The sequence below is a fragment of the Colletotrichum acutatum genome (assembly GCF_030867785.1).
Source record: "Colletotrichum acutatum strain CBS 112980 chromosome Unknown BDZ83scaffold_15, whole genome shotgun sequence".
NCBI lineage: Eukaryota > Fungi > Ascomycota > Sordariomycetes > Glomerellales > Glomerellaceae > Colletotrichum > Colletotrichum acutatum.
In genome coordinates, this window is record NW_026849009.1 from 176,134 (window position 1) to 197,631 (window position 21,498).

At 54.3% G+C, this 21,498-nt stretch overlaps 6 protein-coding genes across 6 annotated transcripts; 4 read left to right on the forward strand and 2 right to left on the reverse strand.

Moving 5' to 3' along the window:
* Positions 1 to 2,106: 2,106 nt before the first annotated feature.
* Positions 2,107 to 2,451, forward strand: BDZ83DRAFT_748855 (uncharacterized protein; the record flags this gene model as incomplete). The annotated part of the gene is made up of 1 exon (XM_060513677.1): positions 2,107 to 2,451. One exon carries the CDS (start codon positions 2,107 to 2,109, stop codon positions 2,449 to 2,451), a length of 345 nt encoding a protein of 114 aa, XP_060368788.1.
* Positions 2,452 to 3,369: 918 nt separating this feature from the next.
* Positions 3,370 to 5,636, reverse strand: BDZ83DRAFT_607974 (uncharacterized protein). The gene has a single exon (XM_060507459.1). The coding sequence runs from the start codon at positions 5,270 to 5,272 to the stop codon at positions 3,554 to 3,556; it is 1,719 nt and encodes a 572-aa protein (XP_060368789.1). The 5' UTR covers positions 5,273 to 5,636; the 3' UTR covers positions 3,370 to 3,553.
* Positions 5,637 to 8,174: 2,538 nt separating this feature from the next.
* On the forward strand, positions 8,175 to 9,398 carry BDZ83DRAFT_569967 (delta-aminolevulinic acid dehydratase; the record flags this gene model as incomplete). The annotated part of the gene is made up of 2 exons (XM_060504252.1): positions 8,175 to 8,417; positions 8,490 to 9,398. The coding sequence occupies 2 exons, from the start codon at positions 8,175 to 8,177 to the stop codon at positions 9,396 to 9,398; spliced, it is 1,152 nt and encodes a 383-aa protein (XP_060368790.1).
* A 5,328-nt stretch (positions 9,399 to 14,726) lies between these two features.
* Positions 14,727 to 16,345, forward strand: BDZ83DRAFT_716797 (acyltransferase; the record flags this gene model as incomplete). The annotated part of the gene is made up of 2 exons (XM_060511879.1): positions 14,727 to 15,525; positions 15,579 to 16,345. 2 exons carry the CDS (start codon positions 14,727 to 14,729, stop codon positions 16,343 to 16,345), a joined length of 1,566 nt encoding a protein of 521 aa, XP_060368791.1.
* A 522-nt stretch (positions 16,346 to 16,867) lies between these two features.
* On the reverse strand, positions 16,868 to 17,725 carry BDZ83DRAFT_716798 (tyrosine protein kinase; the record flags this gene model as incomplete). The annotated part of the gene is made up of 2 exons (XM_060511880.1): positions 16,868 to 17,274; positions 17,311 to 17,725. 2 exons carry the CDS (start codon positions 17,723 to 17,725, stop codon positions 16,868 to 16,870), a joined length of 822 nt encoding a protein of 273 aa, XP_060368792.1.
* Positions 17,726 to 19,610: 1,885 nt separating this feature from the next.
* On the forward strand, positions 19,611 to 21,318 carry BDZ83DRAFT_748860 (uncharacterized protein; the record flags this gene model as incomplete). The annotated part of the gene is made up of 2 exons (XM_060513678.1): positions 19,611 to 19,782; positions 19,946 to 21,318. 2 exons carry the CDS (start codon positions 19,611 to 19,613, stop codon positions 21,316 to 21,318), a joined length of 1,545 nt encoding a protein of 514 aa, XP_060368793.1.
* Between the last annotated feature and the right edge of the window lie 180 nt (positions 21,319 to 21,498).

Below are 21,498 nucleotides of genomic sequence, written 5' to 3' on the forward strand. Positions count from 1 at the left end.
TATCCCGAACTGGTGGAAACCATAGTCTTCCAGCCCTCATCTTACCTCCAACCATGGCCGTATCAGAAGAATAGCCTGCGTCACAGTCTCATACAAACGAGGAAAGCTCACAATGGAGTTGCTCTTATTCACCGCACTCGCTGTGGTCCTCGCTGCGGTGGTAGAGCTGCGGTGGTAGAAGCCAACACTGCCAAGCCTCGTACTACTTGGCTGTAAACGTTGCGGAACAGAAGGACTGGGGCAATGATGAGGATAAGATTTCCCGAAAAGCATGGCGATAAATCTGTGTACACGCAAAGTGAAAGGACGGCCTGGACAAGGCTTGGGGAGGGCGGCACCGTGGGCGCCTTAACAGCATCGCTTTCCGCGCTTCAAGCACTTGCTCTCTTCTTCCCCAACATCATAAGATTCCTTGGCCTAGAGGATCCGACACATGAGCGATAAGGAGCCGTACGTTTGACGACCGGACAAATTGCACCATCAAGGGGATCACCGTTCCAAGACCACCAGCGATGTCATTTCCCCTCAGTGATGTTCCGTTCCATCTCAGTCCAGACCCGAGAGGATTCTCTTGACCTGGCTCGGGGGAGTCGAGTCCGTGGCCAAATAGCAGGCCAGAGAGGTCTCGAACCCGCAAAACTGACGTCGAATGGTTGAAAGTCTTAGAAGTACCCAGTCAAACCGTCGTCAGCGGCCGCAAATCCCCTGTGCCTATCACTTCCTCCCCCATTTGCAACTTTTCTCACGCCAACAAACGATCTGTCCAATAACACACTATTTTTTAGATCAGCCAGTGTGATGGACACAAAGAGGGAAGGTCAGACCTACCAGTCACCCAGTCTATCTACGTTTTGAACATGAACCGGGGGGAGAAAACAAGAAACTGAAGAGAACCGTTCGGGCCCAGACCTGTCCGTAAAAGTGTGACAAGCCACACCTGTCTGCTGTGGTACGAACCAACCGTTGCTCATGACATCATAAGTGCCTACCTTGAGTGACCCGGCCAGCCACACCTTCGCCCGTGCCACAACTCTAATTGGCGGAATCCACTATCCTAGTCCTCTGGCGCAAGCGCGTCGCTCCGGGGCAAGAGACAGGGGTATGAGGCTGGATCCAATAGGCTTCCTTCCCTCGACCGCAACTCGACGTCACCAGCCACAGGACCCTCCAAAACTTGATTTTTGGGCTGATGGGCTTGGGGCTGGACGCTCACCTTGACCTCACCTCGCAGCTGCGACAACAAACGGAGAGCAAAATCACTTTGAGGTCTCCCCCGAAGCTGTCGTTCTCGCCAGCCTTGGCCATTTCCCATCCCCCATGTACGGATACAGCCTGCCTAGCTCCTCCTACGTAACAATGTCTGGATGTACCCCATGTCCAGTCCTCCTACCCGACGCAATGAACTGCAAGGGACGTCACCCCTTTCCCACAATCAGGGTCCGACGACACCCTCCCACTTCTCCCCTCCTTACGTTTTTGCCCATCTTCCTTTTGTCGTCAGAGGGAGGGTCACGAAACGAAAATAGGGTCCAAAGTGTGGAACCAAGGACGCAGGTTTCGGACCCTTTGCGCATCAATCCCGCCAAAGGATGCCACACACACACCTACTGTTCATACGAATGAAAGATAGCCTTGTCGCCTTTGGCGCAGTGTGTATTGTAAAGACACAGAGATTCAGAGTAGAAGACCACACACACGCATACAAACGTAGATCCCCTGGACCCTGACATCATCCCCTCTCCCGGGGGCCATGATCCCGCAAGACCCAACCCAAACCAACCCCCCCTGTCTATTCACGAACCTCCCACCCCGCGATGATGACATGCTCAAATCACACAACCTTACCAACATACGCCATCTGACTTGGAACAGATATGGCTGATCACCCTCCAAAACCGCGACCCTGAATAGAAGCATCAGCAAAGCATATAAACCACCCTCCAAACCCACCTACATCAACCTTCTCTTCTCTCATCATCAGCATCAAGCTACAAAGCAACCCAACCAAAATCAAACAAACAATAACCAAAGGACTTCAAGTCTATCCCACCATCAATCAAACAACTTAAACCACTCAAACAAATCTCCAAACCCCAAACCGCAATCATGCCTCTCAGATCCACCCGCCACACAACCACCACCGCCCCCCGCCGCAGCATCTTCTCCCGCCGCCGCGCGCCCGCCCACACAACCCACCACCACACCACCACAAAGACAACCCGCACCACCAAGCGCGGAGGCGGCGGCCTCTTCTCCCGTCGCCGTGGCCCCGTCGTCCACACGGCCCCCGTCCACCACCAGCGTCGCAAGCCCTCCATGGGCGACAAGATCTCCGGTGCCATGCTCAAGCTCAAGGGCACCTTGACCCGTCGCCCCGGTCAAAAGGCCGCCGGCACCCGTCGCATGCACGGCACCGACGGTCGCGGCTCGCACCGCGCCCACCGCTACTAAGGATGTGCGTAGCGGCATATGAAAGATACCCCTTTATCGATATACTCGATAGAAACCAACAAGCGAGTCTCTTATGTGTATGGATTATGATGGATTTTGGATACCTATTGTATTAGTATTGTTGAAAGCGATTTGGTTTAAAGATACCATGTCTGTGTTACGATATGAAATAAACAAAGTCAAGCAAATTGCCCTGTTCATCTGGTATTGAGAAGATTGCGACACACAACTCGGTTACCTTAAAACGATTTGATTTGTAACTACCTATCTGAGTTCCTTCTCCCCCTTGGCCTCCAATTACATCGTTCATCATCCTCCCACTGTGACATCCGTCCTCCATGGTGGAATTTGTATGCAATTCGGCAAATGGGAGAATCTTGTTGCGGTTTACTGATGTTCAGTCCATCCAGATTCTCCCAGGGTCGGGTAGGGTCTCAAAGTGGCACAGTCCGAAAGAGAAGAGTTGTTCTGTTGTCCTGGTGTAGAAAAAGTGATCCACGGATTGTTGTTACTCGAATTCGCACAGCAACCGGTTGCCTAGGCCAAGTAAGGAAGGCCGTAGGACTTGTATTAAGGTTGCTCCATGGTGCTTCTGAGTACTGGAGACCTGTTGATTTCTTCGAGTCTCATGAAAAAGGAAAAAAAAGTGCAGCCGGATCCGAAAAGCAGTCCAAGTCGAAATTGGATGTATTCTTCTGCAAGATATTAACTAATGAACTCTAAGAGACAGCAACAACTTACACAAATTTGTGGCGGGCCAATCAACGAATGTAGGTGACTTGGTTGTACCATCTCAATGTTTGGCCGCGGAAATACTCAACAGGTTTGCCGAATTGGCGCTTCCAAATTCCAGAAAAGAACGCGGGCGGGCTGTCTCCAAATTGTTGAAGCCAGCTGTGGAAGCTTGTAGAAGGCAGCAGCGATAGCAAATCTTTTCTTTTAATGGTCCTCGGGCGAACTTCCCAGAACCACCGCAGGCAAAGAACCGGTGGAATAGACACCCATTGGTGCCGCCAAAGATGATCCAATTTTTTCAGACTCATCAAAATATCGCGACCAAGCCCTAGAAACGACGACGTCTTGGAGCATAGACGGTCACATCCTACTGCAACTCGTCAATATCCAGCGCATCGAAGTTCGAAGGTCGAGTGTAGGAGGTGTACCGAGGAGAAGGACGAGGGATTCGGGAACCAGCCGTCGTGATACGGGTGAACTCTTCGCGATTGTATCGACGCAGCGAGACTGCGCTGGCCTCACCGATAACGACAGTAGGCCTTGCCGCCACAGGCTGCTTGCCCTCGTTCGACATCAACGCGGCGTTCACATCCTTGGGGCCCAGGGCAGCCGGTGCGAGGACGCCTTCCCACTTGGCTTCCAGTTCTGACCGCTGTTCAGGCTCCTGCTCCATTTTCTCGATGACCATGTTGCGGAGTCTATCTTCGAGGACTTCGAGATCCTGCTTGCTAGGCGACGGGTGTTTCTTGGTGCTGGGCTCAGGCTGGTCACGGAAGAGTCTCCAGCCGCCCGACAGCCTCAACTTTTTCGGAGTAGGGCCGGGAGCACTAGGGCCTCCCTCAGTATCGTTGGTGGACGCAAGGTGACAATCGTCAGTCTTTGCATACCGCTTAGAGGGGCTCTCCCCAGAGGCTGCCTTTCGGTCGGGTCGACGCGGGGTTGAAGCACAGACGGGCTTCTCAGACAAGATTCCTTCGAGATCGGCATCGAAGTCCTTCTCAGTCTCGAAAGGGTTCAAAGACGGAACTGGGGGGATACCAGTAGAGTCAAGGCTACTCTTGAGGCGATGCTCAAAAGGAGTCGGAGGACGATTTGCGACTTCAAAGTCTCCCGAGAAGGGATCTTCTGGTGAATCGCTGCCGCAAATCGAGCTTTCGTCATCGGCTACGGCCTTACGAACGACGCGATCTCCGACGATGCTCTGAACCTTGTGGCTGTGCAGGTTGTTGCCTTCGTTGAGACGAAGCTCGATAGAGCTGACGATAGACGTCTCTTCGACTTCGACTTCCTCGAGGTGATAGTGCGCCGCAGGGTTTGGCAGATCGCACGTGGTCAAACCAATGGGCGCTGAGATCTTGCCCCTGATCTTCGATTCTGGCGTTGCAGGTTTAGGCAGGATGGATTCGAATACTTGGCGAACCTTGGAGACGACCCTGTGACGACGAAACATGGAAGTCTTTGATTGAGGAAGTCTGGGTTTCTCCGAACCGGGAGGCTTCAGGATTTCAGTCGCAGCTAGCATTGCATCGGTCTTGATATTGACCAAGTCGGGGTCGATCAAGCCTGATCTAGGATCATTCTCTGGACCAAGAACCTGGGGGAGAACACCCTGGACGGGAGCATCCTCGGCGTCAATATCCTCTTCGATGGAAGCCTGGTCGATGATAGCCTGGATACCAGCAGCCTGTTCGACGGCGGTCTGGGCGGCAATAGCCTCGGCGACAGCAATTTGTGCGACATCATCCTCGTCAAAGCATCCGCCGTATGAGAGTGGAGCCGTTGTAGAAGGAGGCAGGAATAGAGGGTGTCTATTGCCGGGGTCGAGCATCGTGGTCTTGGAATGCGGGAAGTTGAGAATCGAAGGACGTTTCTCGGGGTCGACGAAGCCATCGCCGTTCTTCTCCTGCTTACCACATTGGCGTCGTGAGGACTTTTCAGGGATAGCCGGAGCAACCTCGTCGATCCTCGCAACTTGGGTGTCAGACTGACAATGAACGGAAAAATCCTCCGATGGAAGATTGACAATTCGGTACGTCGAGGGCGCCGTGAGTTGCGCATCAGGAGAGATCATAGGTGCGATAGCCATCGGCTCAGTTCCACAGAGAAGAACGGATGGATGACTGCGCAAACCATTTGGATGATGGTAGATGGTGCTCTCCAGCAAGTCGTTGGCCAGGCGGTCGACATTTTGATCTGTGCTGCCGCCTGGATCAGGGTAGCTGAAGGGATGGGCGGGACCGCTTCGATTCGCAGGCAACAAAGGAGTGACTGAAGCTATTCCAAGTGTCAGCTGGTACCGAACGAGACGAGAGAGCTATTACTTACCTTGAGTCTCCTTTTTCTCTTCCTTCTTGTTGACCTTACCGCGACGACGCGGCGCCAGATTGGCGAGGGTGCTCATGGATTTTTTCTTCATCGCACATGAGGCGTCTTTTGACTGGGAGAAAGGAGTGGATAGGACGCCGAACGTCCTAGTGGAAGAGAGAAAGTCAACGATAAAATGATGAAGCGACAGTTGCTCAGGTGCTTGATGCTACGAAGCTGTACAGTGAGTGATTAGCCAGCCTGGAATATTTCCTCCCAAGTGCTCGATGCTGACGAACCAAACGAACCAAAGCTGACGAATTCGGAGTGCTTCAGATGGTACTGATGGCAATCAGAGAACGGCCTTGGGACAGAACCTCGTCTGGATCTGACCTACCTTGCAACGGGAGTGAGGTTCTTTTCTTGAGATCTACTGTTGCCGAGGCCAGCAACAGGCGACCGAGTTGACAGTTGCGATTGCTTCTGAGCAATTTGGGGGATCGTGGGGAGCGAACGTGGGGGATACGATGGTGAGTTGCGGGAAAGTAGAAAAAGAAGCGAGCGAACCGAGACCGCCCTTTCAACTGAACAGGTTTTTCAGTGGGAAGGTTCGGGCGTTCCTCCTCTCAACACCAAGCTTACCGTCGTGGCTTCCTGTTTCGAGCCTCCAAGATAAGCCCTGTGTTTCGTTCGGCGTTTGGTTGTTCCACGGGGGGGGGGGGATGGAGCGGAGACTGGGGCGTGGCCCCCGGGTGACCTGTGACTTGCACTGGAAACCTCGGGTGACGATAGGTCAGTCTGCGGCTTGGAGGGCGAGTCCAAGCCGCAGTTTGGAAGAGCTCACGAAGGATAGGCTCAGTGGCTTTGTCCGACTGTGAACCTGAGTGCCCCTCAAAGCCCCTGACTTATACCATCCGGAGTTGTCATCTTCCAGTCTTGGGTTGAGGTGTGAGGCTCAACAAAGTCCTTACTCGAAAGATGTTGCAGCATGCCGTCCAGGGAAGCATCAAAGATACTTGAATGGCCTCGAAGCAATCTCAAAGAAACCTTTTGGAGATCTCGATTGTGTATCATGCTGGTAAACATCGTACATCGTGGCTGTGGCGGAGATTTACCTCAAGACAGGAGAACGCCGTGGCTTGTCATTGCGCTGAAGAAAAGCAGGAAACCGGGACTGCGCAGAGTCATTATCTAGAATTCTCGGCCCGAAAGCGTAAACACATCAGGGCATCGGTTAATCTGTCTGGAGACACGGAGATGGCGCTTCACATCAGGAAGAGCATAGCCGTGGGATCAAGCCAACCCATGAGGCGATGGGGCGTAGCATGGCTTGGTCAGATGGAGTACCACTTCACTGGGATATTGATGTGATTCCAAGCGAATTGTACACGTTCCAGCAGAGAGATAAGGAACATCCAGTTTGAACTTCGAAAGTGCCGGCTTGAAGCACCTATGCTAACAGAAAAGGGGGGAACTATGAAGCATGGGCTATCTGATGCATATCCCGTCAATCCGTAAAAAATCGATAGGGAAGGTTTTGTATGATTGTTCACGAGTAAAACAATCGTCCAGAACAACTACATTGGGCAGGCGAATAGAGTCAAAAGATGGATGGTGAAGTCAGCCTCCTCCGAGCATCACCGGAGTGCACCGTGGCCGGCGACGGGGCCTGCGGGCAGCCGTTTTGACCGGTGAACGTTCTGGATGGGGCGAACTACGGGACGGCAGCATAGGAGGGGCACCGGAGAGGAAGCGGGCCTCCAGCCAGCCGTGGCCACCTGCGGAGATACTCGGAGCATCTCGGTGTTGGGATCTGGATCCCTCAAAGAGAGGTTTGTGCCCAGCCCTTCGCCTTTTGCCGTTACATGGGCAGCGGGCCAGGGGAGGGAATTTTCTAACAGAGCATGTCTCGGAAAGGAGACAGCGGTTCGGAATATCAGTACGCAGTAGATATAGATCGCTGCAAGCAAACAAACATGGAAGGCAAATAATTCGCCAGCCGAGGTTTCTGACCATCTCGATCATCTTAGTAAGCCCTCACGGATGCAAGAGAAAGTTGCTGACCGGCTTACGGGCACAACATGCTCGGTTTCGCCGTTGGAACGCACGCGGGCATCGGGAAATGCGAGAAGAGGGTCCCGTTTGAAGCGGAGACGCCGCCACCGGAGAGGGCCAATTGGAAAAGATTGGGCCGTGATTGGTCTGTCAGCAGTTCCATTGCGCAATGCCATTGGTCCACTTCCAGAACGGCTTGGCAGGAAGGTTCCACGCTCAACTCCGTCTCCTGCCGAGTCCTAGCCGTGCCAACGACCAGCCAAAAGCGGGAAGGGAAAGCTGGTCCGTTTCAAATCCCGTCAGCTTTCTGGCGCAGCGAACCCTTTTGACTTCCCTCCTGTGCCACCTCAACCGTCGTTTTTCTCCCATCTTCAGCCCCAAACCTTCCGAGCCATCTCTTTCAAGATAACGTCGTTTTGTCGTCGTTAATCCCTCCCTCCGAATTGAACTCCTGACGACACCCGTCGGGCGAAAGAAAAGTCCTTAACCACCACGAATCTCCTATTGCGACTCCCGCGACCCCTTTGCTTGTTCGTATTCCGATAACTGTTCGCCACATCCTCCCATCGACTCAACCCCTCATTCAATACTCGAAGCTGCAATAAAATTTGACGACGCCGTAATCCAACATGTCCTTCTCCAGCCTTGTTCAGGACCTTACCATGAGGGAGTCCGGCGTTCCGCGCCGACCCCGCGGTCCTCAATCAGTTTCTACCATCGACGATGGCCGGTCGCAAGTTTCCCGCGCCATGTCCTACGCCAGCACAGCGGCGACGAGCGTCAGCATCTCTGGCGATATTTCCAGCCAGCTGCACGGCGGCTACTTCCACCCCCTTGCCCGCTCGTGGCAAGCCGAGAGACAGTTGACCAAGGTGAGTTCCGCTAGTTGAGGCATAATACCGTTCCGTCATCCGCGAATCGTTGCTGATTTGAACTCTCTTCAGTCCATGCTCATCTACCCTCTCTTCATTTCCGACCAAGACGACGAGGAGATCCTGATCCCCTCTTTGCCCGGCCAATACCGCCGAGGCATCAACAAAACAATGGCCTGGCTGGAGGTGCTTGTGCGCAAGGGTCTGCGCTCCGTGATGCTCTTCGGTGTGCCCGTGCGCCCGGGGACCAAGGACGCTCTTGGCACCGCCGCCGACGACCCAGAGGGACCTGTCATCAGAAGCATTCGCGCCATTCGCCAGCGTTTCCCCCAGCTCTTCATCTGCGCCGATGTCTGCCTGTGCGAGTATACTTCCCATGGTCACTGCGGTATCCTGCGCGACGACGGCAGCTTGAACAACCAGCTGTCCGTCGACCGCATTTCCGACGTTGCCATTGCTTACGCGGTGGCCGGCGCCCACTGCGTCGCTCCCTCGGACATGAATGACGGCCGTATCCGTGCCATCAAGCTGAAGCTGATCGAAGAGGGCATCGCTCACAAGACGGTGCTTATGTCATATTCGGCCAAGTTCTCGGGCTGCTTGTACGGTCCATTCCGTGATGCGGCAGGCTCTGCCCCGTCATTCGGCGACCGCAAGTGCTACCAGCTGCCCCCGGGCGGCCGTGGCTTGGCTCGCCGCGCAATTGTCCGTGATATTGGCGAGGGTGCCGACATCATCATGGTCAAGCCCGCCAGCCAGTATCTCGACATTATCAGCGACGCAAAGGAGCTCGGCAAGGACATGCCTGTCGCCGCGTACCAGGTCAGTGGCGAATTCGCCATGATCCACGCGGCGGCCAAGTCTGGCGTTTTTGACTTGAAGGCGATGGCTTTCGAGTCGACTGAGGGTATCCTGAGAGCTGGTGCGACCATTGTCATCAGCTACTTCACCCCCGAGTTCCTCGACTGGCTCTCCACCTAAAAGATGATGGACGGTATGGCTTGATGATATAAAGGCAAGGTGTTCTGGGCGTATGTGACTATTATTTGCTATTGTTATCATGACGTAGGAGAAAGCGGCATGATGGACTCGGTGGTATAAGCTGGGATATAACGGGTTCCGGCAGGCGTTGGTTTCGCATATTTGTACAAGATACACTCCCTTCACGGTTCAGTGTCAGACGTAGAGGATACCTGAAAAGCTAATGAGACGGCGGGTACAACGGGAAGATGCAACGAGACGACGTTCGGGCTGCGGCTAACTACGGACTCGACGTGTTTGTGTCAGGCGGGTGGTTCTCTGTATTTTCAAACTCAAAAAACACCACACACAAGATGTATTATTACTAAGTATCGACATGGTTCAAGAAACACGGAATAACTCTTGCTGGTACAAATTTGGATCCCGCGTCCCGTGTCTGCAATGCGACGTTGATGTGTATGGGGAGACGAGACGAGAGACGAGACTCACAAGAGTGAGCCTCTACGAGGTATTCGGGCTACGGATCAAAATTAAGCGTAGTCAGTCAGCAAGGCGCGCCGCACAGAAGTATTTTGTTCCTGGGGGATGGGACTGGACAGTGGACATTTGGGACAGTGGATTTGAGAATCAGAAGGAGTCTCACAACCGAGAGCAACGTCGATCCAGGGCCGTTCCCTTGGCCCCCTGGGGGGGGGGGGGGTATTGTCCATTGAAGGCCAGTGAGCCGAAGTTGAATGGTGGTCTGACTCGGCTTTCGGATGCTGATCGTCAGTCTGTTCTTGATTTTAATTGGGGACATACAACAGAGTACTACCTAGAGGCTAAGGGGAGCCGAGAGAGAGACGGGATCCTAAAACAGAGCCCTGGGTTTCTCCCCTCTCGGTCGCGAAACCCGGCGGCGGCTCGCTGTAACGGGTATGGGTATGCTGGAATAATGCTGTGCTGTCGCTGTACGGAGTAGGTGTGGCTGACTGACAAACTATTTGGAGTTGAGTGAAGCAGCTGAGCCTAGACTCTTCAAGGAAGAGGACTGATCGGATTGGGAATCCTAACCGTCTACGCGACTGGATGGGATATGGATTGAGAAATGATTGTTGGAATGAATCGTAGACGGGAGACGGAGCACTTGTTCCAGACATGTCAGATTACTTCCATCTGTAGAACTGTACGCAGATTGGCAGACAGATGGCGGTTGAGGTGTCCGGAAACTCCCAGCAGCACATGGCAATACCTGTGGCAAGTGTGGCAGGCACGGCAGGACGGACGGGCGGTGCGGTGCCTGCCATGCATTCTGCGTGACGGATTGCCAATCTGGAACAAAGCCAAGGGGTTGACTGCCGGGAAACAAGCTGTACCCCTGACGGGGGGGAGGAGAAGACCAAGAGTACGGAGTAAGGTACTTGCATACCCACTGGAATCTTGAGGAGATGCATACCTAGGGACCTAGGTGCTGCAGTCTGCACGCGCTGGGCGCGCCACTGCCTCTCTCCTATGATCCTATCAAGCCTCGTCCAGTGTGCCAGTCCAAAGACATTAGGTGCGCCGAGGTTGGAAGTTGGGAAGCTGGAGATTCATTGGAAGAGACGGGTACCTACATGACCGTGCCACACTGCCACGTTAGGCGAATTGGCGAAGTGCGGTACCTGGCCCGCCACGGCAACCTGCAAGTGTGCATGCCATGCCGTCCGCGCCGCCACCGCCGCCGCACCTGGACCGTCGCAGCGTCTCGAACACTCGAGCCTTGTGCCCTTGGCCATCTCCCCCCCGGTTTCCCGAGCGCGGTAGCGTGGATCCAAGCGCCGATCTCAACCTTGAAATTACTGCAAGTTTGCAACACCTTGAGACCACCGCCATCCATCCAAAGTGTCCAAAGCCATTACCCCCGACGCACAAAGTACCGAAAAACTGGACACCTCTATTTGTTGGAGCCCATCGAATCGCCTTCTTTGACCAATATGTGGCATTCCTCGATATTCCCCAGCCAAATACTCCAGTCCGCTTACGACAGCTCTTTATAAAAAAAAAAAGTGGCACCGGGAAAGCCATTCGGACGTTCTGATTCCTGATAAGTCATGCGCCGAGACCTGATATCGGTCCTGAGATGCCGTCTTTTGGCTTGATGGGCGGCCATGGCATTCTCTCGGCGGGAACAAGAGTGCAACCCTCTGAACGTTTTCTTTCTTATGATTTTCCCCTTTTGAGCCGCCTTCGAGGTTTTGGAGTCCCATTAATCCCCTTTTCCCCCATGGATCCTGAGACCCTTGCCAATGCTCATCCTCCTCTCCTACTTCTTGGCACCCCCGGTCCGGTCGGTTCGGCGTCATGCCCAGAAGAGCCGTTGAACCGTCATTCGTTCCTCCCCGTTGAGATTATTCTGCAGAAGATGTCTAGGACTCTGGGTGTGATGCACCGGCGGAAATCCTCAAGAGGGAGGGAGGAAGGAAGGAAGGAAGGAAGGAAGGAGGGGCGGGAGATGATGGGCGGCGCACCGCGGCGGACTGGAGGCTCCACTTTGTTGGAGGAAAAGAGGATATCCATCCCTCACTCCATGTCCCCATGAAAGGGGAATCGGGGGACTGGATACTTCTATTGGATCATTCCAAGGTTTGAATGGATCCATTGGAGAAGAGCCGACGACATCGAGAACTTTGAGAGGAGAACTGGATCCAATATTGATTGATTGTCTCCGTAGGCCCTTTACAAGTTTACGTACCCTGCGTGGCTTGCGTATCTCAGACACTGGGACAGGTGTGCAATGTCCAGTCATGTTACGCATCATTCCAGAATCAATCCACCGGGTTGTTCTTTCGTTGGGCAGATGCCGACTGTGTCTTGGTTTCTCGTAGGGGTTTTTTTTTGTTGTATTTTTACTTTGAATCTTCTCACTCAGATTGTCTGACAGGTTTTTTGTGTATGCATCCCTGGTAGGCATAACAAAGTCAACAAACAGATTAGATCTGCCGATGCTGCGTTCCCAGCATTGTCTTGCTTCGTCTCGCTTCATTCAAATGATGTCGTTTATCGTTTTGTTTCCCCTTTATGTTTTTGACCAGTCCTTGCTTATTTTGGTCTACCGGCCGCCCGCCCATCTCTTAGAGTCTATCCCACTTTCTTTGGACGTGCTTCGATATTTCATATAAGTGTGAAACCGCGCGGCCCCATAACTATCTCCCGCCCCAAGTTGCCCCAGTCTCCGCGACTGGACCCAATGTTTCTTGCGAGCGATAACTTTACTTTGCAAGTTTCCAAGCTACCTATACCTAGCCTTTCGTACGTGTAGATTGGAAGGCTACGCTACCAGATACTCCCAAACCTAGGTACCCGTTGCAAAAAACAACGTTGTACCTGCCGTTTCTAGCCTCGTCGAATGAACAATCTGAATTGGATTGGAATAGAGGCTATTTTGTTTCTCCTCGATTCCCTCCCACCCCCCTTCTCAATTTTACTCTCCGTCTCATCGTTAGGTAGGAGGTGCCTTAGTTTAGACACACATTCTCGGTATACACACTCGGTAGTCGGTACTCTGTTCGTTCTATCAGCCAACTTCGCCTCGGTCATTCTTCGTACATACTTTGTCACGAGCGGCTTACTTCCATCGTTTCATCCCTTCTTTCGCATGTAGCTCATTGGACCGTTCGGCGACCGTGCTCATCATTTCGAGTCTGCTCACCTACCACACTCACACACACCACGCACACACGTCCACCGAGTCGAGAGGAAATCCGATCATCAGAGATGGAGAGAAAGTCCGAGGTTTGGTTTGGTGCACAGCCAGCGGCGCTCCTGACTTGCTTGACATCTGCGCCTCGGCTGGGTCCTTTCCATATCCTTCGTCTGGTTCGAACCCACGAGCCTCTGAGTTTTTTTCTCTATCTCTCTCTCTTGCCCGCGGTGGTGCTCACTTGTGACTTGGTGCTCGCCTTTCAGCTGCCACGCTGCCTTCCCTTCCCATCCATCAAACCAAAAATTACAGTTTATTAGTCCCGTCATTCTTGCCTTTCCCGTGTCAGACAAGACAAGACAGGGACGAACAGACTGAAAGTGGGCAGGTGCCTTCCTTCTCATTCCCTCGTCCCTTCCTCGATGGTTCCAAGGGCCCTCTAAACTCAACATCAAGAAAGGAAAGAGTTCCTTCGGTGTCCCACCTTCCACTTTTTCTTCCATCTCTCTTGCCGTCCGAGGCAAAAACACCAAAAACACAAAAATACAAGATAAACGTAACCTTCCGTTACGGGCACCAAGAAACAAAAGACTGAATCGGAACAGAGATAACACGAGGCTTTGAATGCACCTTCTCTACCTATTTACGGATCCTTTTGCCTTCTGCACACTGCACTCTGCACCTGCCTGGTCTTTGCCCATGGTGCATCCCTTCCCAAACCCGTCATAGCTGCCACACTTGAACCTTTTCCTACTCTTGCACAACCCTGAAACAGGCCCCCATCTACCCACACCACTGACGCTCTCTCTCAACTCTGCTCGCCTCGAAAGTCACGCCTTTCTCAACTTCTGAGGTCACAGCCGCCTGGCATCAACCCCACATTGGCACATCCTACGGATACCAACCCGTCCTGCTCCTCTTATTGCCAGACCGGGAACCTCAAATCGTTTATGCGCTGAGCTGTCCAACGTGTCGTTCCCATCTCAGCCCAGCCGGACCCTCTTCTTTTCCGTTTTGGCCTGTTTACTCTCAGTCTCTCACGGTTACCAATCTCTTTCTTTCCCTCTGCTGTTCCTGTACCCATTCTCCACATTCCCTCTTCCCAAGGGCCCACGCCTTTGCTACGTCGCGGAGGTATCCCAGGTCTTGGATCCTCTTCCCCCCCAAAGAGTCCTGCTTAAGCCCAGGTCCCATCAACAAGGTCAAGGTCAAGGTCAAGGTCACGGGCTCGTTGACGAGACGAGACAAGACACACGCCCAGCCGCATCCAGCAGCACCCAGCAGCACCCAGCAACACCCACGCTTCCTAGCCAGCCTGAGCCAGCGGCGGTACCTCCTCCTCGGGAAACATCCTTTCTCACAGGCCCTGTCTGTTCTGTGTCTGCTCCCAATTACATTTACCTGCCCTTGCCGACCGTCACTCTCCTTTCGCCCCTCCCTTCTGCAGATCCAGATCGTCTGAATAACAAGGGCCTTCCGGATCAAAACCGCCTCGTTCCCTCGTCCCCCTTCCTCTCCTACCTGATTCCTTCTGGCCCTGTCCTGTTCAAGCCGTGCTTGCTTGATACTGTACGTCCTACCTACTTGCCGCCTGGCCACCAGAGCCTCCCTTATACCCACCCAACCAACACCAAAATTCACCCGCTCGCCGGTTCCATTGCAGGACAATGAACGGACACGCTGCTTCAAAAGTGTCCCTTTCACACGAAGAGGGTATGGGACTCCTAGACGAGAAGACGTTGTCCGACGTCGAGAGCGAGAGCGGTAGGGCCGACCTCGAAGTCCGTTTTGCGATACCACGATGGTCGACCGTCGCCCGGGGTGTAGTTGGCTACACGCGGGCCATACCATGGAGGGTTACCGTCATCCGCGGCCTCATCTTCCTACTACCTAGCTTCGTCCAGAGCCGATTCACGAGAGAACGAGGCCGAACCGACAAGCTGTTTCCGACATCCCATCTCGACGGCATGAGAGGCTTAGCAGCGCTTTTCGTCTTCTTCTGCCACTACTTCTACCAAGCCTTCATCATTGCCGAAGGCTGGGGCTCCTCAGAAAAGAACTACCACATTCTCAAGATGCCCTTCTTCCGACTCTTCTATCAAGGTCCGCCAGCGGTCTGCTTGTTCTTTGTAATTTCCGGCTACGCTCTTTCCATGAAGCCGATCAAGCTTGCTAGGGCCGGAAACATGGAGGAATTCTCCGTGACGACGACATCTTTGATTTTCCGTCGTTTCATCAGATTGTACATGCCGACTGCCATCTCGACCTTTTGCATCATGCTTCTGCTCCAGTTTGGAGTATACGAATGGACCAGAGACTTCGCCATTGATCGAGCTTTCCACAAGAACGTCATGGAGCCTCACCCAAAGCCGCTGGACACCTTTTCGGAGCAGTTTTACGACTGGGTCTGGAGCATGTTCAACTTTGTTCACGTCTTCGGCTGGGAGCGCTTTGGTGGAAGCACATGTAAGTTGGTTTTGGAGAATGTGTTTGTTGTGGTTTGCTAATAACATGGTTAGCGTATGATGTGCACCTGTGGACTATTCCGGTGGAATTCCGCTGTTCTATGTACCTGTTCATCACCCTGATCGGCTTGGCTCGTGTACGGTCCGGACTCCGATTTCTCTTCCTCTCGGGAATCATCGCCTTCACCTACCGAAACAACCGATGGGAGCTGTTGCTGTTCTACTTTGGCATGATGCTGGCGGAATACGATCAGATCATGGGCAACAACACGCCTGTGCCGCAGCCCTCGGTCCTCCCTTCAAATGGCGCCACCGCTCCCCAAGGGAGCCGACTTAAGGGCTTCTTCTGGGCAATGCTCAGCATTCTTGCCATCTACCTCATGTGCCAGCCGGACATCAACTACGAAATCACTCCTGGTTGGGTTTGGCTCTGCACTTTCATTCCCAAATGGTGGACGGAGGAAGGATATCGATTCTGGCAGTCTATCGGAGCTGTTATTTTCGTTCTTTGCGTCGGCCACTCTCCTAGATGGAAGAGCTTCTTCAACCTTGCTCCCATCCAGTATCTCGGCAAGATCAGCTACGCACTCTACCTCATGCACGGACCGGTCATGCACACCATTGGTTACATGATTGAGAGACGTGCGTACGCCATCACCGGCCTCGAGGGCTGGTGGTACAATGCCGGATTCGTTCTGGGATCTTTCGGCTGCATTCCTGCGGTTATTTGGGCCGCCGATGTTTTCTGGCGCTTGTTTGATATCCCGACGGTGCGATTTGCAAAGTGGTTTGAGACAAAGTGTCTTGTCAAACAGGAATAGAGCAGATTGGGGGCGAATGCTTGCGCGTCACGGCCGATATTGCGTCTCGAGAAAATGCTCACACACACAATGAGCTGGGTCTCGAAAGTCGTTATGGAAATCGACTAATAATAGCATGACACGGCGTTTTATATCACACGGCATTATTACTTTATACCTGGCGTCGGGGTTTTTTTTTATATTTATGGGGATGGGGGCTTTATCAAAGTTTTGGGGCAATTATAGATGGCATTGAGACAGATTGCACCTCTCAGGTCCAACATGATGGACTGAACAAAGTACAGAAAATGTACACGGTGGGAGACAGATGAAGACGTAGCGAATCAAGTAGAAACGGCCAAACACGCCAGAATACTCCATGGGTATCAATTTGATTCGACTTTCTTTTCCATGCCGTCATGTGTCTTACATTTCTTTTGATTTTAATTTCCGCGAGCTTGTTGTAGGTGCATGTGTCCATCGTCTCTCCGCAAGTAGATTCGAAAGGTTTCCAAACAATGCTTTACGGAGCACCTAACCTAGTTAACCAATCATGCTCCTCTTGCGGCCCCTCATCCTCACGTCCTCGAGCTTCTTGAGCGTCACGGGCGCCTGCTTGTACGAGCCGCGGTAGGCGTCGAGGACGTCCTGGAAATAGGCCTCTGCGCGCGGGTGGGTGCTGCCGAAGGCGCGCTCGAGGACGTAGAGGTCGACGGCGCGGTCCTCGTCCGAGGTGCTTTGGCTTGCGAGGCCAAAGTCGATGATGAAGACTTGGCCGTCGAGGGGGTTGTCGTCGTGATCGTTGGTATCTGACGATTTCGGTGGGCGGAGCATCATGTTTGATGTCGTCAGGTCGCCGTGGACGATGCCGATTTTGTGCATTTGGCCTATTGCTGTGCCCATTCTGCGCATGAGGTTTTTGATGCCCGTTGGGTCCTTTTTGGGTGGTGCTGTTGCTGCTGCTGTCGCTTCTGATCCCGTCATACCTCCTTCTGGTGTTTCTCCTTCTCCTTCTGGTATCGCTGCTGTGGTCCTCCTCTCCCCAAGCCACTCGTTAATCCTCACTCTCACGGGCGCACCGGGGATCCACTCGAGCATCAACCACCCCGCGACCTCGTCGAGGGCGTAGAGCGCGGGGACGGGACACCCTTCGCGGCGGCATTTTGCGAGGACGCGGGCTTCGGCGAGGATGCGGGAGCGGGTTAGGCGGGCGTCGAGGGTCGGGTGGCGGTAGGGTTTGGGCGGGCGGTATTTGAGGGCTGCTGGGCGGTCGGAGGAGAGGTGGGTTGTGTGGTAGAGGCGGGCTTCTGCGCCTTGGGTTATTAGGGTTGGCGGGGTTGAGGTTTGGTGGGTTAGGAGAGGGGGGAGGGGGAAGGCGCCCTCGGGTGGTATTGTTGTCATTTTGTGTGGTGAGTGTGGTGATGGGTTTGGTGAGAGGTGTCGGGATGACGGGTGGGGTTCCTGTTGTATTTTCGGGGTTTTTTTTTTGCTGTGTTCCTTTCTGTCCTCTTGTTTTTGCCCTCTTATTCTTGTACTGATTCGATGCAGAGTTTGTATGGAGTTGCGCTTGTGCGTGTCGCGGGTCGTGGGTGGAAGAGATGGCTGGAGGTGGTATTTTGTCGTTTGGGAATATCTTCAAAAATGAGAAAGCTCGCTCGGAGGGGGAGGAGATGGGTGGAGGGGTAATGGTAGATTCGTTTGGTGGGGTTCGGTTCTCTGTGGCTTGACCGCCTGTGGCCCCGAGATTCTGCCGCTTCTGCACTGTGGGGGGTTTCGGGCGCTAGCGTTAGCGGGCGTGTGTCGTCGAGGCCCGCCGCGCCCGGCGAGCTTCTTTCCTGCGCTTGGGGCCGTCCATCCGTCGTCGTCGGGACGGGAAGAGGGGTGTTTGAGGACGGACGGGCCGGCCCTGAGATGCTCTGCTTTAGATTTCCAGTTCAAGCTTGCAAGAGTAGAGTTCCTTGCTGTTGAGTTGCGAACTTCTTTCTCTCTCTCTCTCTCTCTCTCTCTCTCTCTCTCTCTCTCTCTCATATTCTCGGACTAGCTGCTTTGGAAACCTGGTCGCATCCGTATAGGTTCATCTCAATTCTTTGCACGGTACCGCCCTGAATTCTCCTTCTCGTCTACATTCATGACCATTGGACAATCCCTCTGTCGGTTTCCTCATAACCACGTTCTCATATGTGTTTCGACTGACCTACGGACATAGGCGCGAGTCCGAAAACTACGCCAGCGGATCGGGTTCACAAGTGTGACAATCCTCAAGTCCCGTGTTCTAGGTATTCCGACCTTGCGCGACCAAGGTGCCGGGATATCGCGCTGCAAAGGATGCTTACCTACACAGCCCAAGTCCCATCTTTGTGTAATCTCGGATGAACGAGCCACCATGTTCAGTATGTTCTGCGTCGCCACGAGGGAGAGGGTGGGTGGTGGTCTCCCGATATGCAGCCCAGCGGCACAGCAAGGGAAACGAACCAACGAAGATGAGATTAACCAGAGCAGGCGACCAATCATTTCCATGACGGAGCACAAGGAATCCTTTCGGCGCGCGACCGAGAGGGGCAAGTGAGTAGATTCGGCGCTCCGCTTTTGCATTTTCGAATCGAGCTCTGAACAAGGTACTCGTGAGCAAACCGAGTGGTTTCGTTTCGCGCCTTTGGCCAAAAAGGAGCTGGACGGTCTATTTGAACAGTCCGCCTCTTCATTGCTTTCGATCCTGAACTCAGGTTGCGCAAGTGTAAGACGGAAGAGATAGAGAGCACAAGAGACCCGAGGAACTTTGGGCAACCCGCCCGAGGAAATGGGGTTTCTGCTTACATGCTCCTCTGTTTCCCGTGATGGATGTATGCTACTTTACCCTGCATCTAGGCGCATGCTGCAGCATGAGCAGGAGCAGCAGCCTTTTCTGTGCGCTGCCATCTTACCTACATTAATCACTGTCATCTTTGCCCCTCCACTCTTCAAGTTGCTTGCTTACCATTGTTTCCGTGCCCCTTGCTTTTCTCTTGGTCTTTTCCCTTTCGGCCGCGGTTTGCCTCGCTGTTGTTACACACACAAACCCCCCATCCTCCGAGGCTTCCACCACCATCACCAACACCACCACCGTCGGGCAGGCTGGCAGGAAAATCTCTCATCCTCTCCTCCACAAAGCCTCGTGGATTGAAAGCAATGTGTTCTTGATTGAATTTGACATACAATCGGCGTTGCTTGACCTTGTCCCGATCAAGACTTGCTGTTCTTGGGGACGGGGATAGCAGCAGACAGTATGAAGCTCCTCGCGATCGCCGCGATGGCTGCTGCCGCCACGGCCACCGGCACCAATGCCGCTTTCAGACAGAGATACGCCGCGGTTGACATGTCGCCAGCCGTCGAGGGCGCCGGTATCGTTCCGCGCTTCTTCATCGACGCACCGAGGCTCGCTGTCCGCGATGGTGGGATATGTAACCCGAACTATCATTCCTGTAAGTACGGCGCTCTTCAAGCGTTCTCATTATCCTCGCTCGACTTCCGTTCTTGACCTCGGATTCCCTTATATTACCGTCGAAGAGTATCTGCATACTAGAAGATGAGGAATCAGGAGTGATATCACTCATCACCGAGGCATCAGTCTAAACATCCAAACAGGCGTCGACGTAGGCCACCCGGAAACCTGCTGCGCAAACACAAACTACTGCTACGTCAAACCCGACAATTCACCATGGTGCTGCCCCCTCGGCTCCCTCTGCGACTCAAACTGCCCCGCGACAGCCTACCAATGCCCAACGACGATAACCGTAACCGCCACCGTCTCGCGGCCATCAACCGCCAACACGGCATCCGGCTCCGCCGTCCTCACAACCTCCCTCTCAACATCCTCAGCCTGCTGCGGCCGCACCTGCCCCTCCCCCTCCGCCTTCCGCTGCGAATCCCAATTCGGCGGCGGCTGCTGCTCCTACGGCCAAACATGCGTCTCCGGAGGGCGCTGCATAAGCACGCTCTCCGCCACGCCCACATCTTCTGCCACGGGGGGGCTGAAGCCCGCTGATCCGGCCTGTACGGCCACCACGCAGCACGCGTGCGACGATGGGGCGGCGGGGTGCTGCGATAACCTCATGCACTGCACCGTCGTCAGCGGGACGGCGGGGTGCGCGGCGGGGAATCCCACGGCGACGGGGGACGTGGGGTATACCACCGTTCCCGAAGGCGGCACAGGAGGGGGGTTGTCTACTGGGGCAAAGGCTGGGATCGGGGTTGGTGTTGCTGTTGTCGGGTGTGCTCTCGCCGGCGCGCTTGCTTGGTTTTGTTTTGTGAGGAGACGGCGTAGGGGGACTGTGACGGGAACAGCGACGATGTCTGAGCGTAGCGGCGGCGGGCGGAGCAGAGGAACGGGAGCAGGAAGAGGAGGAGCAGGGGTTTCTGGCGTCGGGAGCGAGAGGCCAAGTCGCGGGGTACGCGCTTTATCGGACGTCACGTCCGGGTCTCGACCGAACGGGCCCAGTCGCGGCGCGACGCAGGATTACTTTGGTCCGGATGCCGTTGCGGGGCCGTATACCGAGACAGGAGAAGTCGATATGACCGCGGCTGATGGTTCGGGAATCGGGACCGGAGCCGGAGTCGGGGCGGGGAGGGTGGGCACACCCGGTCGAGGACGGGGCGTGCCGCTTCAAGCGCATTCGCCCAACGACGTTGTCGCCCCTGTGGAGATTGGGGACTCTGGTGGGAAGAGGGGCTACGGGTACGGCTACGTTCACGGATACGGCCACAGCGTGACTTCCGTGCCGGAGGAAGGACGCGAGGGGGGTCCGCAGGAGATGCAGACGCCGGGGTCCGAAGAGGAGACGACGCAGGGGCGGTACGAGTTGTACGGGTCCGAGATGGCTTCGCCCGTGTCCGTCGGGGCGCCGCCCTCGTCGATTGTGCCGACGCCGTCGATGATGACGCCGCGGAGTATCGCGAGCGTGAGCATGTTTGATCGGTCACCGGGTCCCGCTCCCTCCGAGAGGGAGAGGGAGAGATAGGAAGGGACTTGGGATGAGCAGACAGAAACAGAGCAAGGCGTGTTGTTCAACGTGAGGTATTCTCCAAAATCCAGTCTCGAGTCTTTCTGAGACGACCCCCATGAATTGCAGTATAAACGATAATCGACGATAATGATACACAGCTTGATAAACGATTAAAAGGACATGCGCGCGTTTCCT